General features: G+C 47.5%; 1 protein-coding gene across 6 annotated transcripts in view; it reads right to left on the bottom strand.

The window, feature by feature from the left end:
• Nucleotides 1–18,728, bottom strand: part of PC (pyruvate carboxylase) — a 150,371-nt gene that overhangs the window by 9,693 nt on the left and 121,950 nt on the right. For all 6 annotated transcript variants that reach the window (XM_034427002.3, XM_034427003.3, XM_087881274.1 and 3 more), the window contains 3 exons: nt 9,708–9,852; nt 9,135–9,224; nt 222–443 (listed from right to left, as the gene is read on the bottom strand). In XM_034427002.3, the coding sequence (XP_034282893.1) occupies nt 222–443; nt 9,135–9,224; nt 9,708–9,852 (457 nt within the window). The remainder of the gene's footprint in view (nt 1–221; nt 444–9,134; nt 9,225–9,707; nt 9,853–18,728) is intronic.

The following is an 18,728-nucleotide window of genomic DNA, read 5'->3' as shown; positions in this document are numbered from 1 at the left end:
ATAACGATTTTAAATTGGGGTATTTTAAATTTCTGGGATTTTAATTGGAGCCTAATTATTTAATGATTTTAAATTTTAATTGTTGTTTTTGTTCTGTGTTTTTAATAGGCTGTACACCGCCCTGAGTCCTTCGGGAGAAGGGTGGTATAGAAATAAAATTATTATTATTATTATTATTATTATTATTATTATTATTATTATTATTATTATTATTATCTCACCTCCCCAGTTCTCGATGCTGAAGAGCCTACTGAAGTTGTGAGCTACGAAGGGGGCGATCTTCTTCAGGTCGTGGGTGCGAACACGAGTGGCCAGCAGTGACTGGTGAGCATCTCGGAAGGTGGTGTCCATTAAAAGCAGGCCCTGGTGCTGGCGAATGGCCTTGGCGAAGCCCACAGGGCCCTCACTGAGAAGGACATCCCGGAAGCCGGTGGGGGGCTGCCCTGTTGCAGAAAAAGAATTGCATTATATGCAAAGCACAGAAAGCGGTAATGAAAATCTCACTCCTTTCCCAAGAACAGGGAGCCCAGTGGACTAAGAATTTTATAACTGGCAAACGAACTCCTCGCCTCTTCTCGTGCTGGTGTGCAACTGGAGTCCATGTCATTAGCATTCCAGAGCCTGTTGCAGCCAACCCAGCAAATAGCCTCAAACTCAGGGCCTCTTGAGAGAGACTCTCAGGCTCATGAAACAGCAGTTTTTGCCCCTGCAGGGACCTTCCTCAGATGCCCTTGTGCTGCAAGCAGAAGTGACCACCATTCCAATTAGGATCAGCAGCCACTTGCAAAATGGCTTATTAAAGGTTAACCAAACCTCTGTTGCTTGGTTGGTGGGCTGAGAAGGGCTCATCCTCATGTAGAAGGGCCCCCTCCCCAGAACAAACTATTCCACAGAACAAGAAAAGAAGCAAAATAAAATATTTCCCCTAAAGGGGAAGAGGAGAAAAATCGCCCCCGTCTTTCCTCCGCTAAAACAGCCTGCAGGCAAAGTTTAAGGAAACTAAGTTTCTGTCAGCACTTCAACCTGCATTCATAAAATAATGCACACATTGTAAAACTGGATTTGGCTAAATTGATTGTGCAGGCTGAGGTCAAATTAGGAAAACAAAACACTTAGGATTTACATTTCCCCTTTTCCTTTAGGGCCAGTCATGACTCTACTTGCCACAAAAGACAATCTCACAATGACAATTTAAATACTATATCCAGTCTAAAGAACATAGAAAAAACACATTTTCATATAAATATCAACACATTAATAAAAAACAACCCAGAAATATATAAAAACTCACTAACTCACAACCTCAGTTCGCCAGCTGCCCCCAGAAATCCATGCTGTTGTCACTGTTGTCACTCCTTTCCAGAGGGAGCTGGGGGAACCTCCTTTCCAGAGGGAGCTGGGGAGAGCAAAAACGGGGCATGCAGAGGGTTTGGGAGGCCTGTAGAGTGCTCCTGTGGGCTGGGGAGGGCAAAACCTTTTTTTTTTCTTGCTTACCTCTTCGAAATCTTTGTGTCTTATACACCGGTGCGTCTTATAGTCTGAAAAATACAGTAACTTCCCACACTCAGAAATATCTTTTCTAAATGTTTGAACTGATCTACAGTATCCTCAAGACGTCATTGCCATCCCATCCCATCCCTAAGACCCTTGAGCTGCTGAATGGGCTCTCCAGGAAGCTTAAGTGTTTTGTGAAGAGGCTGGTTGGGGGTAGGGATCTGCTCTGCCCTTGCCCGCAAGAGAGACCCGGCACTGGGATCGAACCCCCAGTTCAATCCTGAGCCACAAATATTCTCTTCTATCAAACATCAACCTCCTAGGAAATTAATGCTTTCCAAGTAAAGGGAAAGGCTGTTGGGGGCAATATGCTAACTTTGTAAACCGCTTAGAGAGGGCTGTAAAAGCACTATGGAGCAGTATATAAGTCTAAGTGCTATTGCTAAATACCAGTCCTCCACCCAAACAACGGAAACAATTAAAAAAGACAGATGGTAGAATTTTGTCAAGAGAATACGATGGTCATAGCAAACACACTTTTCCAACAACCCAAGAGACATCTCTACACATGGACATCACCAGATGGTCAACACAGAAATCAGATTGACTATGTGCTCTGCAGCCAAAGATGGAGAAGCTCTAAACAGTCAGTAGAAACAAGACCAGGAGCTGACTGTGGCTCAGATCATGAGCTTCTCATGGCAAAACTTAGACCATTAAATTGAGGAAAGTAGGAAAAAGCACTAGGCCACTCAGGTATGAACTAAATCATATCTCTGATGAATATACAGTAGAGGTGACAAAATAGATTTAAGAAATTAGATCTATGGACCGAGGTTCGCAACACTGTACAAGAGGTAGCAGCTAAAACCATCCCAAAGAAAAAGAAATGCAAGAAAGCAAAATGGCTGTCTGAGGAAGCCTTACAAATAGCTGAGGAAAGAAGGGAAGCGAAAGTCAAGGGAGAAGAGAAAGATACACCCAATTAAATGCAGAATTCCAGAGAATAGCTAGAAGAGATAAGAATGACTTCTTAAATGAACAGTGCAAAGAAATAGAAGAAAACAATAGAATAGGGAGGACCAGAGATCTCTTCAAGAAAATGAAGGGAACGTTTCATGCAAAGATGGGCATGATAAAGGACCAAAATGGCAGGGGCCTAACAGAAGCAGAAGAGATTAAGAAGAGGGGGAAAAATTACACAGAAGAACTATACAAGAAAGTGCTTAACATCCCTGATAACCATGGGGTGACCTCAAGCCAGACATCCTGGAATGCGAAGTCAAGTGGGCCTTAGGAAGTCTGAGCAACAGCAAAGCTAGTGGAGGTGACAGTATTCCAGCTGAGCTATTCAAAATCTTAAAAGACGATGCAGTAAAAGCGCTACATTCAATATGCCAGCAAATTTGGAAAACTCAACAGTGGCCACAGGATTGCAAAAGGTCAGTTTACATTCCAATTCCAAAGAAAGGCAATGCCAAAGAATGCTCAAACTACAGCACCATTGCACTCATTTCACATGCTAGTAAAGTTATGCTCAAAATCCTACAAGCTAGGCTCCAGCAGTATGTGGACTGAGAACTACCAGAAGCGCAGGCAGGATTTCAAAGAGGCAGAGGAACTAGAGATCAAATTGCCAACATACGCTGGATCATGGAGAAAGCTAGGGAGTCCCAGAAAAACATCTACTTCTGCTTCATTGACTATGCTAAAGCCTTTGATTGTGTGGATCACAACAAATTGTGGCAAGTTCTCAAAGATATGACAGTACCAAACCATTTTATTTGTCTCTTGAGAAACCAATATGCAGGTCAAGAAGCAACAGTGAGAACTGGACCTGGAACCACTGATTTGTTCAAAATTGGGAAAGGAGTCCGGCACAGCTGTATACTGTCGCCCTGCCTATTTAATTTATATGCAGAGCATATCATGAGAAAGGCGGGACTAGATGAATCAAAAGTTGGAATTAAGTTTGCCGGGAGAAATATCAACAACCTCAGATATGCAGATGATACCACTCTAATGACAGAAAGTGAAGAGGAACTAAAGAGCCTCTTCATGCGGGTGAAGGAGGAGAGTGCAAAAGTTGGCTTGAAACTCAACATTAAGAAAACTAAGATCATGGCATCCGGCCCTCTCAATTCCTGGCAAATAGATGGGGAAGAAATGGAGGTAGTGACAGATTTTATTTTCCTGGGCTCCAAGATCACTGCAGATGGGGATTGCAGCCAAAAAATTAAAAGACGCTTGCTCCTGGGGAGGAAAGCTATGGCAAATCTAGACAGCATGCTAAAAAGCAGAGATATCACCCTGCCAAGAAGAGTGCAGGATAAACCAGTCCCTTGGACTGCAAGGTGATCAAACTGGTCAGTCCTAGAGGAGATCAACCCTGACTGCTCTTTAGAAGGCCAGATCCTGAAGATGAAACTCAAATATTTTGGCCACCTAATGAGAAGGAAGGATTCACTGGAGAAGAGCCTAATGCTGGGAAAGACAGGGCAAAAGGAGAATGGGACGACAGAGAATGAGGTGGCTGGGTGGAGTCACTGAAGCAGTAGGCATGAGCTTAAATGGACTCCAGAGGATGGTAGAGGACAGGAAGGCCTGGAGGAACGTTGTCCATGGGGTTGCGATGGGTCGGACATGACTTCTCAACTAACAACAGCAACAATATTCTTTTTTAAAAAGAACTATTAGATAATGAAGAAGAAGAAGAAAACGGCATTTAATTACTTAGAGAAAAAAGAGGGCAACCGAAAAAATGAAAAACCAAAAGCAAAATCCACCCCATGTTATTGTTCAGGCTGTTTAGTGACAGTCTGACATTACAATGGATGCAGAATGAGGAGATGTCAGAGTCCCTGTAGCCAAGTGATCAGGATTCGGGTACCTGGCAATCAGCTTGCAATTACAACGGGGGTCCCATGATCCCCACTTGAGCCCTTCACTGCTGGCTTCCAACAAGCAAAGACAAAGTGGAAGTTTACAGCAAGGTGCAAAATGACTATGTGGAATCCACTTAACTCAGTGGTCACCAACTGGTGGTCCGTGGACCACTGGTGGTCCGCAAGAAAATTTTGGTGGTGGTCCGCAGAAAAATTATTTGCATTTTTTTATATTGCACTAAATCAGGGGTCTTCAAACTACGGCCCCTGGGCCGGATACGTGCAATGAACGTTTGTATTACTGCAGGGAGTCTCCCCCTTCGGGTTCTTCTTGTGGGTTGGAGGGGGGCAGAAATTCCGACTTGGGGTCTGCTTCGGCCTCCTGGTGTGGGGCTTTGGGCGAAGGCTGGAGGGAAGTACCACTGGTGGGGAAGAAGCCGGAGGGCCTCGTTCCAGTGGGACTGCCTCATGGTCTGGTACTGGCTGACCATCACAGCCCGCTGAGCCTCCAGGCGCCGGTACCTGGCCTTGCACTCCCGCAGGTCTTCCCTCTGCTTGGAAAGCCTATGCTCCTAGTCACCACGAGTGAGGTGCTTCTACTGAGCCTCCTTCTCGGTCAGATCCAATTTGAACCGAGCCAGCTGTTTTGCCAACTCTTTCCCTTGACGGCCGCTTAGCTCCAACAACTGCTTCCTGTTGGGGCCCTAAGGAGCCCAGGCGGAAAGGCGAGGAGTGGCTGGCAGGTGAGGGGTGAGAGGTCGGCGAGGCGCCCCTCGATGTGAGTGACATCGAGTTGGCCATCGAATTGGCCATGCCCACCCAGTCACATGACCACCTAGCCACACCCACCCAGCTGGTCTTCAGGCAGATCATATTAGTGGTCCGTGGGATTTAAAATTATGAATTTAGTGGTCCCTGAGGTCCAAAAGGTTGGGGACCCCTGACTTAACTGACGCAACTGCCATGATAAGTCAGCATGTCACGCTTTATGACTATGTGGCTTACAACGTGTAGTGAGGGCTCCCTGTATTTTAATGTGAGGTTCATCCCAAAGGCATACCTGATAGTCTCCCAACCCCAACAGGGCTCAAACTTTGGCTCAGAATGGAGCCAGTCAGGGGCAGAGTTGAAATAATTGCACCCAGTCTTCCCCCAACCAGCTGACCTCATCTACTAGACGGACCAGACCAGGCCACGGAGAAGGCCTCCTCTCTCGGACTTGCAGTGACCAGAGGACGCTCTGGGCCTTTGGGGAAAAAGGCCAGCAACGTCTTGCAGCCTTGTGATGGAGTGGACTATGGACCTTTCCGGAAGGAGATGCTGGGTTCCACAAGGAGTGGCTTTTAGCCCAGTCACAACCATCAGTATGGCAACAGACCTGTTCTTGGCTTCTTCTGCATTAATTTTCTAGTTCATTCCTGATGAACACTTTTGAGTAGTCCATCACCCTGTGCTATTTTAACGATTCACTGGTAGGCATCTTAATTTGAGAAATATATAATTTAAATCCTTCAGTTGGGAGAATCTGCCTGCTGCACTGAAGGAATGTAGTTGTATTACAGCAGGGGTGTCAAACCGGATCTGGCCCACGGGGTCATCCTGGAAACAGTGAAGGACTGGCGCACAGTGCCTCTGTCAACAAAAAGGGAGTGCAGAAGGGCTGCAGGCGGCCCTCCCAGGCTCTGTTTTCAGCTGTGACGGCCTTCTGCAGCTCTCTGCCAGCAAAAATGGAGCGCTCCGTTTTCGCTGGCAGAGGGCTACAGGAGGCTATCACGGATGAAAATAGGGCCGGGCGAGCCACACACAGCCCCCCGAGCTCCGTTTTCGCTGGCAGTGGGCTGGCAAAACAAACTAAAAGCAAAGCAATAGAAATGGAGAAATGTTTCCCCTTTTGCATTTGAACATCCAAGAAGGGACAGGAAAGGAGAAAGGGAAAGAGGAAAGACAAAGAAAAGGAAGGAAAGAGGGGAAAAGAGGAAGGAAGAAGAATGAAGAGGGAAGGAAAAAGGAAGGAAGGAAGGAAGGAAGGAAGGAAGGAAGGAAGGAAGGAAGGAAGGAAGGAAGGAAGGAAGGAAGGTAGGTTTAGCACGTGGCCACCAGCACCCCTTCTTCCCTTTCACAATCCCTTGTCTCCTCCTCCTGACCTCTCCTGGTGGTCTCCCATCTTATCACTGAAGATTATTTGGTTACAAAGTCAGGTCTCCTTGCGTGGAGAGGGATGGGTCTCCCTCTGACCCACACACTTTGCCCTCCCACGCACACCATGAGCAACCTGGCCAAGGAGAGTGAGAACTACAGCAGCAGCCTCGAGGAGGAGATAAGCGCAGCCGGGCACCCCCTTGGGGAAGTGGGGCTGGGCTGAGCTGGGGGGTCCCGGTGCCCTGGACACTTGCCCTCTGCTGCCTAGGGCTCTGGACAGTCTGCTGGTCCTCCGTGTGGCCTGAGAGGGACAGCGAGGCTCCTCTGGAGGACAAGGGTTTGGTGCTCTCCCTGGTCTCACCTTCCTCTGATGGAGACAATGGATCCCCCCAGCGCCACCACAGGTGCCCCCGATACGAGTGACCGCAAGCTAGTCACACCCACCCTGGCCCCCTCAAGGTCAAACACAACCCTGATGCGGCCCCTAATGAAATCGAGTTTGACACCCCTGCCGTCCACCATCCCTGGAAAGGAATATAAGTTAGATTTATTCAACCAAAGTTAAAATAGAGATGTTGTTATCTCCAGTAACCCTTAATGGACTTTTGCTGAGCAGGAGTGAACAACACAGCTCTTTATATTCATTTATGGTAAGAGACAAGATATGAGAAGAGATATTTATTGTATTTTAAGAGAAAGTGATAGCTTACTAAAATTGTTTATACTGTTATTAGGGGAGAAATCGTTTATATTTTTTCTTTTTATTTAGTCTATTCTTATTTTTCTTTTTTCCTTCTTTTCTGCATTATTTTTCTTTATATTACTTCATTTTTAGTATGTTTTAGTTTTTATCTTTTTATTGTAATATTTAATAAAATTGCTATTTAAATAATTTAAGGGCTGAGCACATGCGGCATAAATCTTTTCTTCTCCTGGAGGATTTGAGCAAAGCCAGGGAACTCTGGATGCCCAAGAACAGATGAGATGAGGCAAGGGGGCTCCTTCCTCTCCAGGGGAGAGAGGGAAGGACTAGGTCTCTCGATCAAGTTAATTCTCTCAGCTACCTTTCCTTCCATTCCCTCAACAGGTTTATATGGATGACGTCGAGTCTCTGTTCCCTCAAAGGCCATTAAGGCTTGACTTCTCCAGAAGAATTATGCAGTTTTGGAGAATGGATTATTACTTCATTTTAATAGCAATAGCAATAGCACTTAGACTTCATAGTGCTTTCTCTCTAAGCAGTTTACAGAGTAAGCATATTGCCCCAAACAATCTGGGTCTTCATTTTACCCACCTCGGAAGGATGGAAGGCTGAGTCAACCTTGAGCCTGGTGGAATTTGAACTGCAGCTAGCAGTCAACTGAAGTAGCCTGCAGTACTGCACTCTAACCACTGCACCACCTTGGCTCTTAATGAGGTTTTATTGATGGATTTTATATGCTTGTATTTCTGTTTTAATCCGCTTCCATTTGGTTGATGTTTTCTCAATGCTGGGAGCTTCCCAGAGCCACTCTGGCAAGATGGGTGACTCTACCAATCAAATCAAATCAATCAAAAGATTATTGCATGTGGTTGGGATTATGTGCTGCTGTGTTTGAATTCTGTTTTTAACCCTGTACATTGGAATGGAGGCTGCAGAGAGTCGCCCGAGATTTGGGTAGTTTATGAGTCCCACCAGGTCAGCAAGCAATTAACCATCCTTGGCCGTAAATGGTCCCCTTGGCCTCCCGCCTGGACTATTGTAACACTCTCTACATGGGGCTCCCCTTGAGGAGCATCCGGAGGCTCCAACTGGCGCAGAGTGCGGCCGCGCGGGTTGTAATGGGAGCAACATGGCGCTCCCATGTAACACCCCTCCTGCGCGAGCTGCACTGGCTCCCAGTGGTCTTCCGGGTGCACTTCAAGGTTTTGGTTACCACCTTTAAAGCGCTCCATGGCTCAGGACCTCGTTATCTACGGGACCGCCTACTACCACCAATAGCCTCCCACTGGCCAGTACGCTCTCATAGAGAGGGACTCCTCCGGGTGCCGTCAGCCAAACAATGTCAACTAGCGGCCCCCAGAGGGAGAGCCTTCTCTGTGGGGGCACCTACTATCTGGAATGAGCTCCCCCCGGAGATACAGAGGATCCCGGATCTGCGCACCTTCCGTCGTGCTCTAAAGACCTTTTTATTTCACCAGGCGGGCCTGGCCTAACTTTCTCCCTCTTTTTAAACAATTTTAATATTTTAATATTTTCAATATCTTTTAATTTTCAAAGTTTAAATCTGTTTTAAATTGATTGGGGTTTTAATCTGTCTGGGCCAAATTATTTAATTCGATTTTAGTTCTGTTTTTTAAATTTTGTATGTATGTATTTTATTGTTGGCTGTTCACCGCCTGAGTCCTTCGGGAGAAGGGCGGTATACAAATAAAATAAAATAAAATAAATAAAATAAGTGCTTCTGTGACTCAGGGCAGCGGCAGCAGTGGTTTCCTGAAGGCCAGCACTAGTCAATCATGGTGGCCAGCAGAGAGGAATGTCCAGCCAAGCGTTTTCTTTGCTGCAGCCAGATGGCTTGGAGGAGGCTGCCCCAGTTCTTCTGGAAAACAAGACGGCTTCAGGGAGCAACTCACCTAAGGGAACCGCAGGCACCACTGGGTCAATGGGCGAAGGTTGGGCTTTCACAGGGATGGGCGTGGTGGGGCCATTTACCATGACGTGTCCTGGAAAGGAAAAGGAGGAGAAGTCAATGGACAGGACTGCCTGCAGATGCTCCTGGATGCTTGCAGCATGAGAGAAAGGCTTTGCCCATCCCCTAACTTGGTTCTGCACTTCCATTTCTAGGAAGTGCCAAAGATGATGATTCAAATTTATTTGGCTTCCTTTCTCCCTCCCTGCCCAGTCAAAACCCAATGTGTGAACCCATCGAGGACCTGAAGGGAGGGAACACAGAAGCAAACCAAGCTCTCTGCCACTCTAAGGGGAGGGTGTGGAACAAGGGTTTAAGCGACAGGAAAGCAGATTCTGGTTAAAGGGGGGGGGGGATTCTTAATAGTAACAGCAGTGGTGGTGGGTCCCCCTCTGCTGGATGCAAAAAAGAGGTAACTGTTGGTCATGAAGGGTTTGGGTTCCTTCCTTGAGCATTGGGGGTGGGGGGGTGGGGACGCAGTCTGGGGGCCTTTTTGAGGGCAGGATTCTAAACCTACCCAGGTAGTGGAGCAACTTCTGAGCTCTGTTCTGGCCAGGCCGCAGATGGAAGAGGTCTGGGTTTTCATCAATGAACTGGGTGTCCACAGTGCCATGGAGAAACTGATCATTACTGAGCACATTCTGCAGGAAAGGGATGTTGGTCTGAAAGGGAAGGGAGAGCAGAGGGAGGGGATGCTAAGGAGAGGCACTACGGATGGCTCCGTTTCTGCATCCCTCAACAGCATGAGGAGGCTCTTCTGAACTCTGCATTGGCTCTCTGGTTTTGGCTAGCCAGAGAGCTTTTGGATAGCCCGTTGCTGGATGAGACTGGAAGCCTGACTCACCTTTTCTGGCCAAAGCCAGCTAAATCCCCCCCAAACGAAGGTAGCAGGCCCAGCATCTGGTCCAGAGGGGCAGAGCCACTGATTACAGCCCTTCTGAGTACCTCAGATACTCAGATTAACAGATTTGGAAGGGACCTTATAGGTCATCTAGTCCAACCCCCCGCTCAAGCAGGAAACCCTACACCATTTCTGACAAATGGCAGTCCAATCTTTTCTTGAAAGTCTCAAGTGATGAAGCTCCCATAACTTCCGAAGGCAACTTCTGTTCCATGGGTTGATTATTCTCACTGTCAGGAAATTTCTCCTCATTTCTAGCTTGAATCTCTCCTTGGTCAGTTTCCATCCATTATTCCTTGTCTGGCCTTCAGGTGCTTTGGAAAATAACTTGACCCCCTCCTGTCTGTGGCAGCCCCTCAAATATTGGAAGACTGCTATCATGTCTCCCCTGGTCCTTCTCTTCACTAGACTAGCCATGCCCAGTTCCTGTAACCGTTCTGCATATGTTTTAGTCTCCAGTCCCCTCATCATCCTGGTTGCTCTCCTCTGCACTTTTTCTAGAGTCTCAACACCTGTAGCACCTTTGCTGTTCGCATAATAGCTGCTAGAGCAGACTTCTCTTCCTCCATGAATTATGTTTCTGTGCAATAATTAATAGCAAATGGGACGAGGGCAATGGTGGGATTCAGTTGGTTCGGGCCGGTTCGGGCAAACCGGTAGTTAAATTGCTGGCTGGCCCCTCCCCTCCCTGTCCTTTCCAGGAGTCTCCACGTGCCCCATTTTGGCTCCCACGCAGGCAGGGAGGCCTATGAGGCCCAAAATGGGGTGTGTTGTGTGCAACTGCCAGGAGGCTTCAGAGAGGCCTCCTAGGCCCAAAACAGGGCACGGGGGTGGGGGGCAACATCCACACACACACACCCGTGGCCCATTTTTCCTCCCAGGGGGATGCAAGAGGCCAAGTCTTGGCTGTCACACCCCCTGGCCACGCCCACCATGGCCACGCCCACCCAGCCGGTCATTAGGGCAGAGAATCAGTTGTTAAATTATTTGAATCCCACCACTGGACGAGGGCCAGGCATCCAGGGTCAAAAGAGACGGAGTCTTGTCTTTAAAGGCCTACAAAAGGAGGGAGGGAGCAGCAGCCGTGTGAAGTGGCCACCGAAGGGCTCTCTGCAGGCACTCTGCAGGGAGCCTGATCAACTTTACAGCCAGCCACACACAGGGCAGGAAAGCAGCTGCCCATGGCAGCCCTTTGCTTCTAGCAGCAGAAATCCAGAGGGAAGCACAAGGAAGCTCCACTCAGCTGACAGTCCTGAAGCTTCTCCCATCACTTCTCCACTTGGATTGGTCTAACTTGGATACCGGCATTCATCGATGGCTTTAAAACAGATGGGACTGAAATAAGCAAATACCCCAAACTACCTAGGAACCACTCCATTTGTGTCCTGCCTTGGGTGATGGAAAGGATACGTTTGTGAGCAAAGTTATGATCTGGAGGAAGATTTGTCAATACAAAGCTCAGATGAGACTCTGCGCTCATCCTGCTTCCTTTGGGGCTTCTGGGGATTTCACCCCACATGCTCCGGCTCTATTGACGGAAACGCAAAAGGACCCCCAAACTGCATCTACACTCTACAAATCTCTTGTCTGGCCCCATCTTCAAGCCAATACATTTCCAATACAATTTTAAGATAATCGTATCATCTTTTAACAGAGCGACTTTTTCTGCTAAATTTAAAGGAGACAAGTAGAACAATGCACCTTAGAATTGACAATGAAGGTATACAAAGGGCAACGAGCTTCTGCCTTTCAGGATCAACCACCGACAAGAAAGGCACAGCAAGAAACCTGCTGCAGACGTAGCTTGGGCAGAGCAGCCCCTTGAGAGTCAATGCCCATGCTACGTCTAGGCCCACAAAGATCAGAACCTTGCAAGCTGGAGGATTGCCTCCAACACTGTATGGCTATGAAAGCTGGACTCTGAAGAAGCAGGTGATGAAGAGCGCTAACATCAGAACTTTGATGTTCTGAACTCTGATTTTGGAAAAGACCGCTGAGAATATTGAGGACAGCCAAGAAAACAAATCAATGGATCATTGAACAAATCAGCCCACTTGAGGCACAAATGGCCAGGCTCAAATGATCCTTCTTCAGACACATAACCAGCTCTCTGCAGAGGAAAGTGGAAGAAGAGAGGGAAAGAAGACAACCAGCAGCAGAGAGGACACACTTGGCCTGAGAGACTAGCGATCATCATGGGGAAAATAAATCGGTCTCTGTTGTTGCTGAGGGTCAATAATGGCACGATGGCACGGAAGCAATCAATCCATCACGTCTTTTGCATCAAAGGTTCCTATGCCGGGGAGCAGGAAGGTCGTTTGGGCTGTTCTTGCCTAAATCTATGGTCTCAGTGCCTGACTGGGAAATGGATTTTTTTTTTTTAATTTCAAATTTATATACCGCACCTTCTCCCAAGGGACTCAGGGCGGTGTACAGCCAGATAAAAACATACAATACAAACATTAAGAACAATTAAAAGAATATATATTAATTTGGCCCCAGTTTAAAATGACAAACCAATTAAAAATTAAAAATTTAAAAATATGTTAAGCCAGCCTGGCTTGATGAAAAAAGAAAGTTTTAAGGGCACGGCGGAAGGCACTGAGGTCTTGGATTCTCCTTATCTCAGGGGGCAGCTGGTTCCAGAGGGTGGGAGCCCCCACAGAGAAGGCCCTCCCCCTGGGGATCACCAGCCTACATTGTTTGGCTGATGGCACCCTGAGGAGGCCCTCTCTGTGGGAGCGCACTGGTCGATGGGAGGTTGTCGGTAGCAGCAGGCGGTCTCGAAGATAGCTAGGCCCTATGCCATGGAGCACTTTAAAGGTGGTAACCAACATCTTGAAGCGCACCCGGAAGACCACTGGGAGCCAGTGCAGCTCGCGCAGGAGCGGTGTTACATGGGAGCGCCATGCAGCTCCCGTAATTACCCGCGCGGCCGCATTCTGGACCAGTTGGAGCCTCTGGGTGCTCTTCAAGGGGAGCCCCATGTAGAGAGCGTTGCAGTAGTCAAGGTGAGAGGTGACGAGGACATGAGTGACTGTGCACATGGAATCCCGATCAAGAAAGGGTTGCAACCAGCGAATCAGGTGAACCTGACAAAAGGTCCCCCTGGCTACAGCCGTCAGATGTTCCTCCAAGGACAGCTGCGTATCCAGGAGGACTCCCAGAGCCCTCTCCGAGGGGGCGAAAGACTCGCCCCCAATAGTCAGCAATGGAGTCAGCTGACTATATCGGGATGCTGGGAACCACAGCCACTCAGTCTTGGAAGGGTTGAGCCTGAGTCTGTTCCTCCCCATCCAGATCCGCACAGCCTCCAGGCACTGAGACATCACTCCAAGGGCATCGTTGGGGTGGCCTGGTCCCAAACACTGTTTCTTCATTCTTAGCCCTCCGTGAATTCATTATTTCTTCTATGCAGTAACATGCACAGTTAAAAATAATTTTAAAAGCAAGCTGTGAACTTAATGGTAGTGATAAAGATTGATATGTTCTGAATGAAGGAAGTCTTAAGCAACGGAGAGGTGTTTTCCACAGGACAGCCAGGATGGTGTTCCATTTCTGTCAAAAGCTGCCCCCACCCACCCACCCACCCACCCACCCGGCCATGTGAGCAGCAGGGAAGATGAAGTCCTCTGGTAAAGCAATCCTAAACCCATCAGGTTCGAGGCCCCCTTCTCCAACCTACTCACAAAATGGGAGTGTCTGTGCAGCCTCTCCCAAGCTGAATCTGCATCAGCTGCGGCCCCAGGCAGAACGGCAGGAAGAAGCTGCAGAGACACTCTTGGATTCTAGGGGGGGGGGGAGCGCTTTCACCATTGGTTTCCATTTCAAAGGCAAGCTAAATGGGCATCATTCTTACACCTGATTTCAGGCAGGTCAGTTCTCCTGGGACAGCAAGTGATGCTGAGGTATCCTGTGAGTAATTCTACCACATTATTTTCTCCTTGAGGCAAAGTGGGATCCTCAGTGGTCATTGGTGGAGGTATAAATAGAATTTTAAAAAATGAATAAAAACAGGCAGCCACCCAGAACTCCTGGAGTCAGATTTAATATTTACTTGAAGACCTGGCTGAAGAGGTGCGATTGCAAGGGGAGGTAGCGCCATCGGATCCGCCAGCCAGGCTCCAAGGTTCAGCAAGAGCCAGACCAGCAACAGAGCCGTCCCGGAGCAGCCCTTTTGAGGGCCCAGAAGTCTGCGCTGTCCTGAGGGCACCTTCCGCTTGTGCTTCCTGAAACCAGCTTTGCCCCAGGACGGTCCAGCAGATCTGCTGCTGCTGCAGCTCTGCCCCCCGGCAACAATGCGCCTCAAAGCTGGGATTGAGACTCCCCACAGATGCGCTTGGGCAGTGGATTCCAGGCAGCCATACCCACCACTGTCCCCTCCTGTCCGGTGTGCTAGAACGCCCATCTCTTGGCTCGCTTCCTCTGCTGTGAGAGCCGAGGCTGCTGGGCTAGCCTTTATGCCTTGTATAAACTCAGAAAATGGATCAATGTCGAACTTAGATTTCTTTCCCCCACCCCCACCCCCCATAGATGATGACCAGGTTGAGCCCGAGGGTGGAGCAAAGCACATCATCCGTCTGGAGTCCCAAAAGAGACCTAAGTCCAGCCCCCCTTGAAGTCTGTTGACTCTGATCTGGCACCGATTTGCACTGATCATTTTTTTTTTATTATTTGATTTATATGCCGCCCTTCTCCGGAGACTCAGGGCGGCTTACAATGTGCAATTAATGGACCAGATTCATGCATATGACTTGCATGGGACAAGACAGAGAGAGGCAGAGGCAGAGGCAGAGAGATGATGCGAGTGAATATACTGTACAGTATTTTCTTTCTTTTCTTTTCCACTGGGGGGCAGCATCTGTTCAGTATTTGAAGAACAGAAACTATGTTTAACTTTGAAGATTTTTTTCACTTTCCTGGAAGACCTTTATTCCTTTGCAATTTACCACAAGGCCACCCCCAACTCCCCAATCCCCACCCAGCCTCCTTTCTCCCCCAATTCCAAGTTATTAGTTAGCATTACTGCTCAGCAAGAGCCAGTCTGGGGTAGTGCTTAAAAGGCAGTGGATTAGAAACGATTCCTGCCTCCTGTAGACCCCGTGCCAGCTGGGTGACTTTGAGGTATCTCAGCCCCAGGAAGGAGGCAAAGGCAAGTTGCTTCTGCAAAACGTTGGCAAGAAATGTGCAGAGACTTCAGGTTCAGGTAGTGTCAGCCCTTCCAGTAAACCAGACAGAAAACACAAGCAGATGAGCCAATATCGCTTGACAGGTAGTTCTCGATTCACAGCCATTTATTTACTGACTGTTCAAAGTTACAATGGCACTGAACAAATGGGCACTTTATGACCACTGCAGCACCCCATGGTCACATGATCAGAATTCGAGCATGTATTTAAGAGGGTTGCAGCATCCGGGGGTCACGGGATCACCATCTGTAACCTTCCCAACTGGCTTCTCATAAGCCAAGTAATGGCGGAAGCCAGATTGGCATATCGACCCTATGATTCACTTAACAACAGTGGCAAAAAGGTAGTAAAGTGGGACGTGACTCACTTAAGAACTATCTTGCTTACCAATTGAAATTTTGGGATCAATTGTGCTCGTAAGTTGAGGACTACCTGCATTGTACAGAGACATTAACAGACTTTTGCAAGTCTGAAAGTAAAAACCTCCTCTTTGCCCTCATTTTTCACTGCTTGATCCTTCAGTCTCTGCCCCCCCCCCTTGCCCGAGGGTTTCCCAGGCAGCATCTCTTGCCCTCCTTCCCCAGGGTCATCCCATTTCAGGTAGCCACTGAGGGTCAAAACAGACTTGAAGGCCAAAAAATGTTTCAGAATTAGTGACTAGTATTATGGTGCAGATACTCAGCTCCTGATCACTTTCCCTACCTTGTCCAAACACAGCCACAGGCAGGCTATGTTCACATCTGCATGATTATTATAATGTATATTAATCCATACTAATATAAATATGATTCGTAGAAGGAAAATATATCCAATTCAACAGAACAATAAACAAGCAATTATTCATGAGTTGCAAAACTGTGGGGAAAAATAATAAAAAAGTGTTACTGTTCTGTATCAACAGCACTTGGTTTTTCTTCCAGCTGGCACTTTGGGGCTAATACCGCCAGACACTTAAATATGCCACAAGCTTTGCATCTGACAACTGTGAATTCTTGCCTGTCTCCTGCAGTGTTTTTCTTTTTAGACCCTGATTTCTTATTGTTTTCCCATAAGACTGTCTGCGTAAAGGCAGTCCTCAGGTTACGATGACAACTGGGAGTGGCTAGCTTGTTGTTGCTAATCAATGTGGTCCTAAAGTGTGACATGACGTAGCCATAGCATTTAGAAAGTGAGCTAAGGCTGACCACTGGGGAAAGTCCAGCAAGAAAAGAGGCCAACAGAAGAGGAAGACGAAGGGCCCCTCAAATGGGGAGATCTTATGGAGGGTGCCTCAGCAAGTCATCAATCCTTCCATTGGAAAGTCTGTCACTTAAGAAATGAGGCTGGAGCATTTTTATCTAGTTTCCAGAATTCCCTTACCTAGCTGATATCAAACCTAAGGAATGAAATTCTATGAGAATCGAGCTTCCTCTGTCATTTGTGGCTGATAGGGGCCTTGATAGGATCCAAGATACAAGAAATCCACGGACACAAAATTGGAAGGTCTACGGAGCAAGAGTGTATTCTCATCCAGAGTGGCTAGAAGATAGGTGGAAAGAAACAAGGGCTCTTCCAGCAGAAGATTGCATTTGGAAAGGAAAAGCGTGGGGCACACCTACAAGGTGAAGAAAGAGTTGGTGTTGTCTCTGACAGGCTGAACACAAGCCATCCAGCAAGGTGAGATGGTGGTCAGGAGAGTCAGTGCCCTAAGAGAAGCACATGAGAGGTTCTGTTCCATTCCACTGTATGCCACGCCACTCATATTCATTTATATAACAGAATAACAGGGTTGGAAGGGACCTTGGAGGTCTTCTAGTCCAACGTCCTGAACAAGCAGGAGACCATTCCCTACAAATGGCTGTCCAATCTCCTCTCAAAAACCTCCAGTGCTGGAGCCCCCACAATCCCTGGAGGAAAGTCGCTCCACTGATCAATTTAAGGAAAGATTCTCTCTCCAACCTATTTGTGCTTTGCCCCCTACCTTGCCAATTTTGTTAATATTGATGATCTTAATGTTTTAATGTTTTACGTTGTTGTTAAGCCACCTGAAAGCGACTCTAGGCAGCTTACAGTATAAAAACAAGGTAAAATATTAAAATATTAAGATCATAAATATTAACATTAAAATAATAAATATGGCATCCAAAATTAAAATAATCCCAAACAACCAACACCTTAAAACTATTGAAATAGTAGCAAACAACAACAATGAAATTCCATTAAAGCAAGAATTAATTATTTCTGCTTTGGGTAAAAACTCCTGAATATTCACACTGAGTAAAAGGTATTAATGCTGAAGGAAGGAGAAAAAGGCTTCTTGTAACCATACCAGGTTAAGATGTCCCTCTTAGAGATTTTCCCTCACCTGCTTTTTCTCTGAGCTGAAAGCAAATTTCCCCCCTTCATCATTCTGGCTTCCCTTCTGCATCTTTTCCAGCCCTAAACATGGATTCTGAGGTGTGGTGATAAGGCATGTACACAGTATTTCAAGCGACAGATTTATATCAGGATGTTTTTACGTTGGAGGCTTCGTGTTTTCATTCTTTTCCTAAAAATTCGGAGGATGGAATTTAGCACCGTGCTGACATTTTCCTGTAATTCAACATGAATCCTCATTTGTCCTTTTTAGTTTAGTCCCAATTAATATAATAAGTAGACTTTGGGGTTCCCCCACCCTGCCACTCTATGGATGCACCAAATACCTGTGTTTAAGGCCAGACCCTGAGGACCCTGGGAAATGGCCTTTTCCACTGAAAGATGAGCTTGAGAGGGGGAACAGGGCAGGGGTGAAATGCTCATGGATCGGACCGGATCGGCAGATCCGGTAGCGATGATGGCCGGTAGCTCGGAGAACCGGTAGCCATGGCAGCTGGAGGCTCCGCCCACCCACCCAGAAGTCATTACTTCCTGGTTTTAACCAGGAAGTAACCTGGTTTTTTGAGCCTCTTGCGCATGCGCTGGGGCCAAGAGAGCTGGCGGTGGTGGCACTGCATGTGCAGCCCCGGGACATCCATCCTCTCTCCCGGAGCGCCACTGCTGCCCCAGAGCTTGTCTTCGCCTCTGCAGCCCACTGGCCCCTCTTGCCCTTCTCTTTCTGGGTGCAGCGCTTCTTCTTGTTGGGCCACTTCCCCGCAGCGCTTCTGCTGGAGCCACCACGTTTCTGCTCCCATGAGGAAAAAGAGGGGAAAAGCAAAGCGGCTGGCCCAACAGGCAGAAGCCATGTGCCCAGAAAGAGACACCAAACCATACCCACAGAACTGGTAGGGAAAAATTTTAGATTTCACCCCTGGAACAGGGGAAACAGTTGCAAGTCCTTTCAGTCCTCCTAAATATCTTTGGAGGTTGTCACTCAGAAGCCCTGTCACTGCGTATCACCACACTTTACGTGGTGGCCACACGGCCTTTCCCAACCCACCAATCCCAATTTCAACACTAGAATTGCCTTCCCTTTCCTCATGCAGGGCAGGGT

The sequence above is a fragment of the Pantherophis guttatus genome, chromosome 18, assembly GCF_059756535.1.
Source record: "Pantherophis guttatus breed Tessera chromosome 18, ASM5975653v1, whole genome shotgun sequence".
NCBI classification, from domain to species: Eukaryota; Metazoa; Chordata; class Lepidosauria; order Squamata; family Colubridae; genus Pantherophis; species Pantherophis guttatus.
The sequence above is the reverse complement of the archived record's forward strand: the minus strand, read 5'-3'. Positions and strand labels throughout refer to the sequence as shown.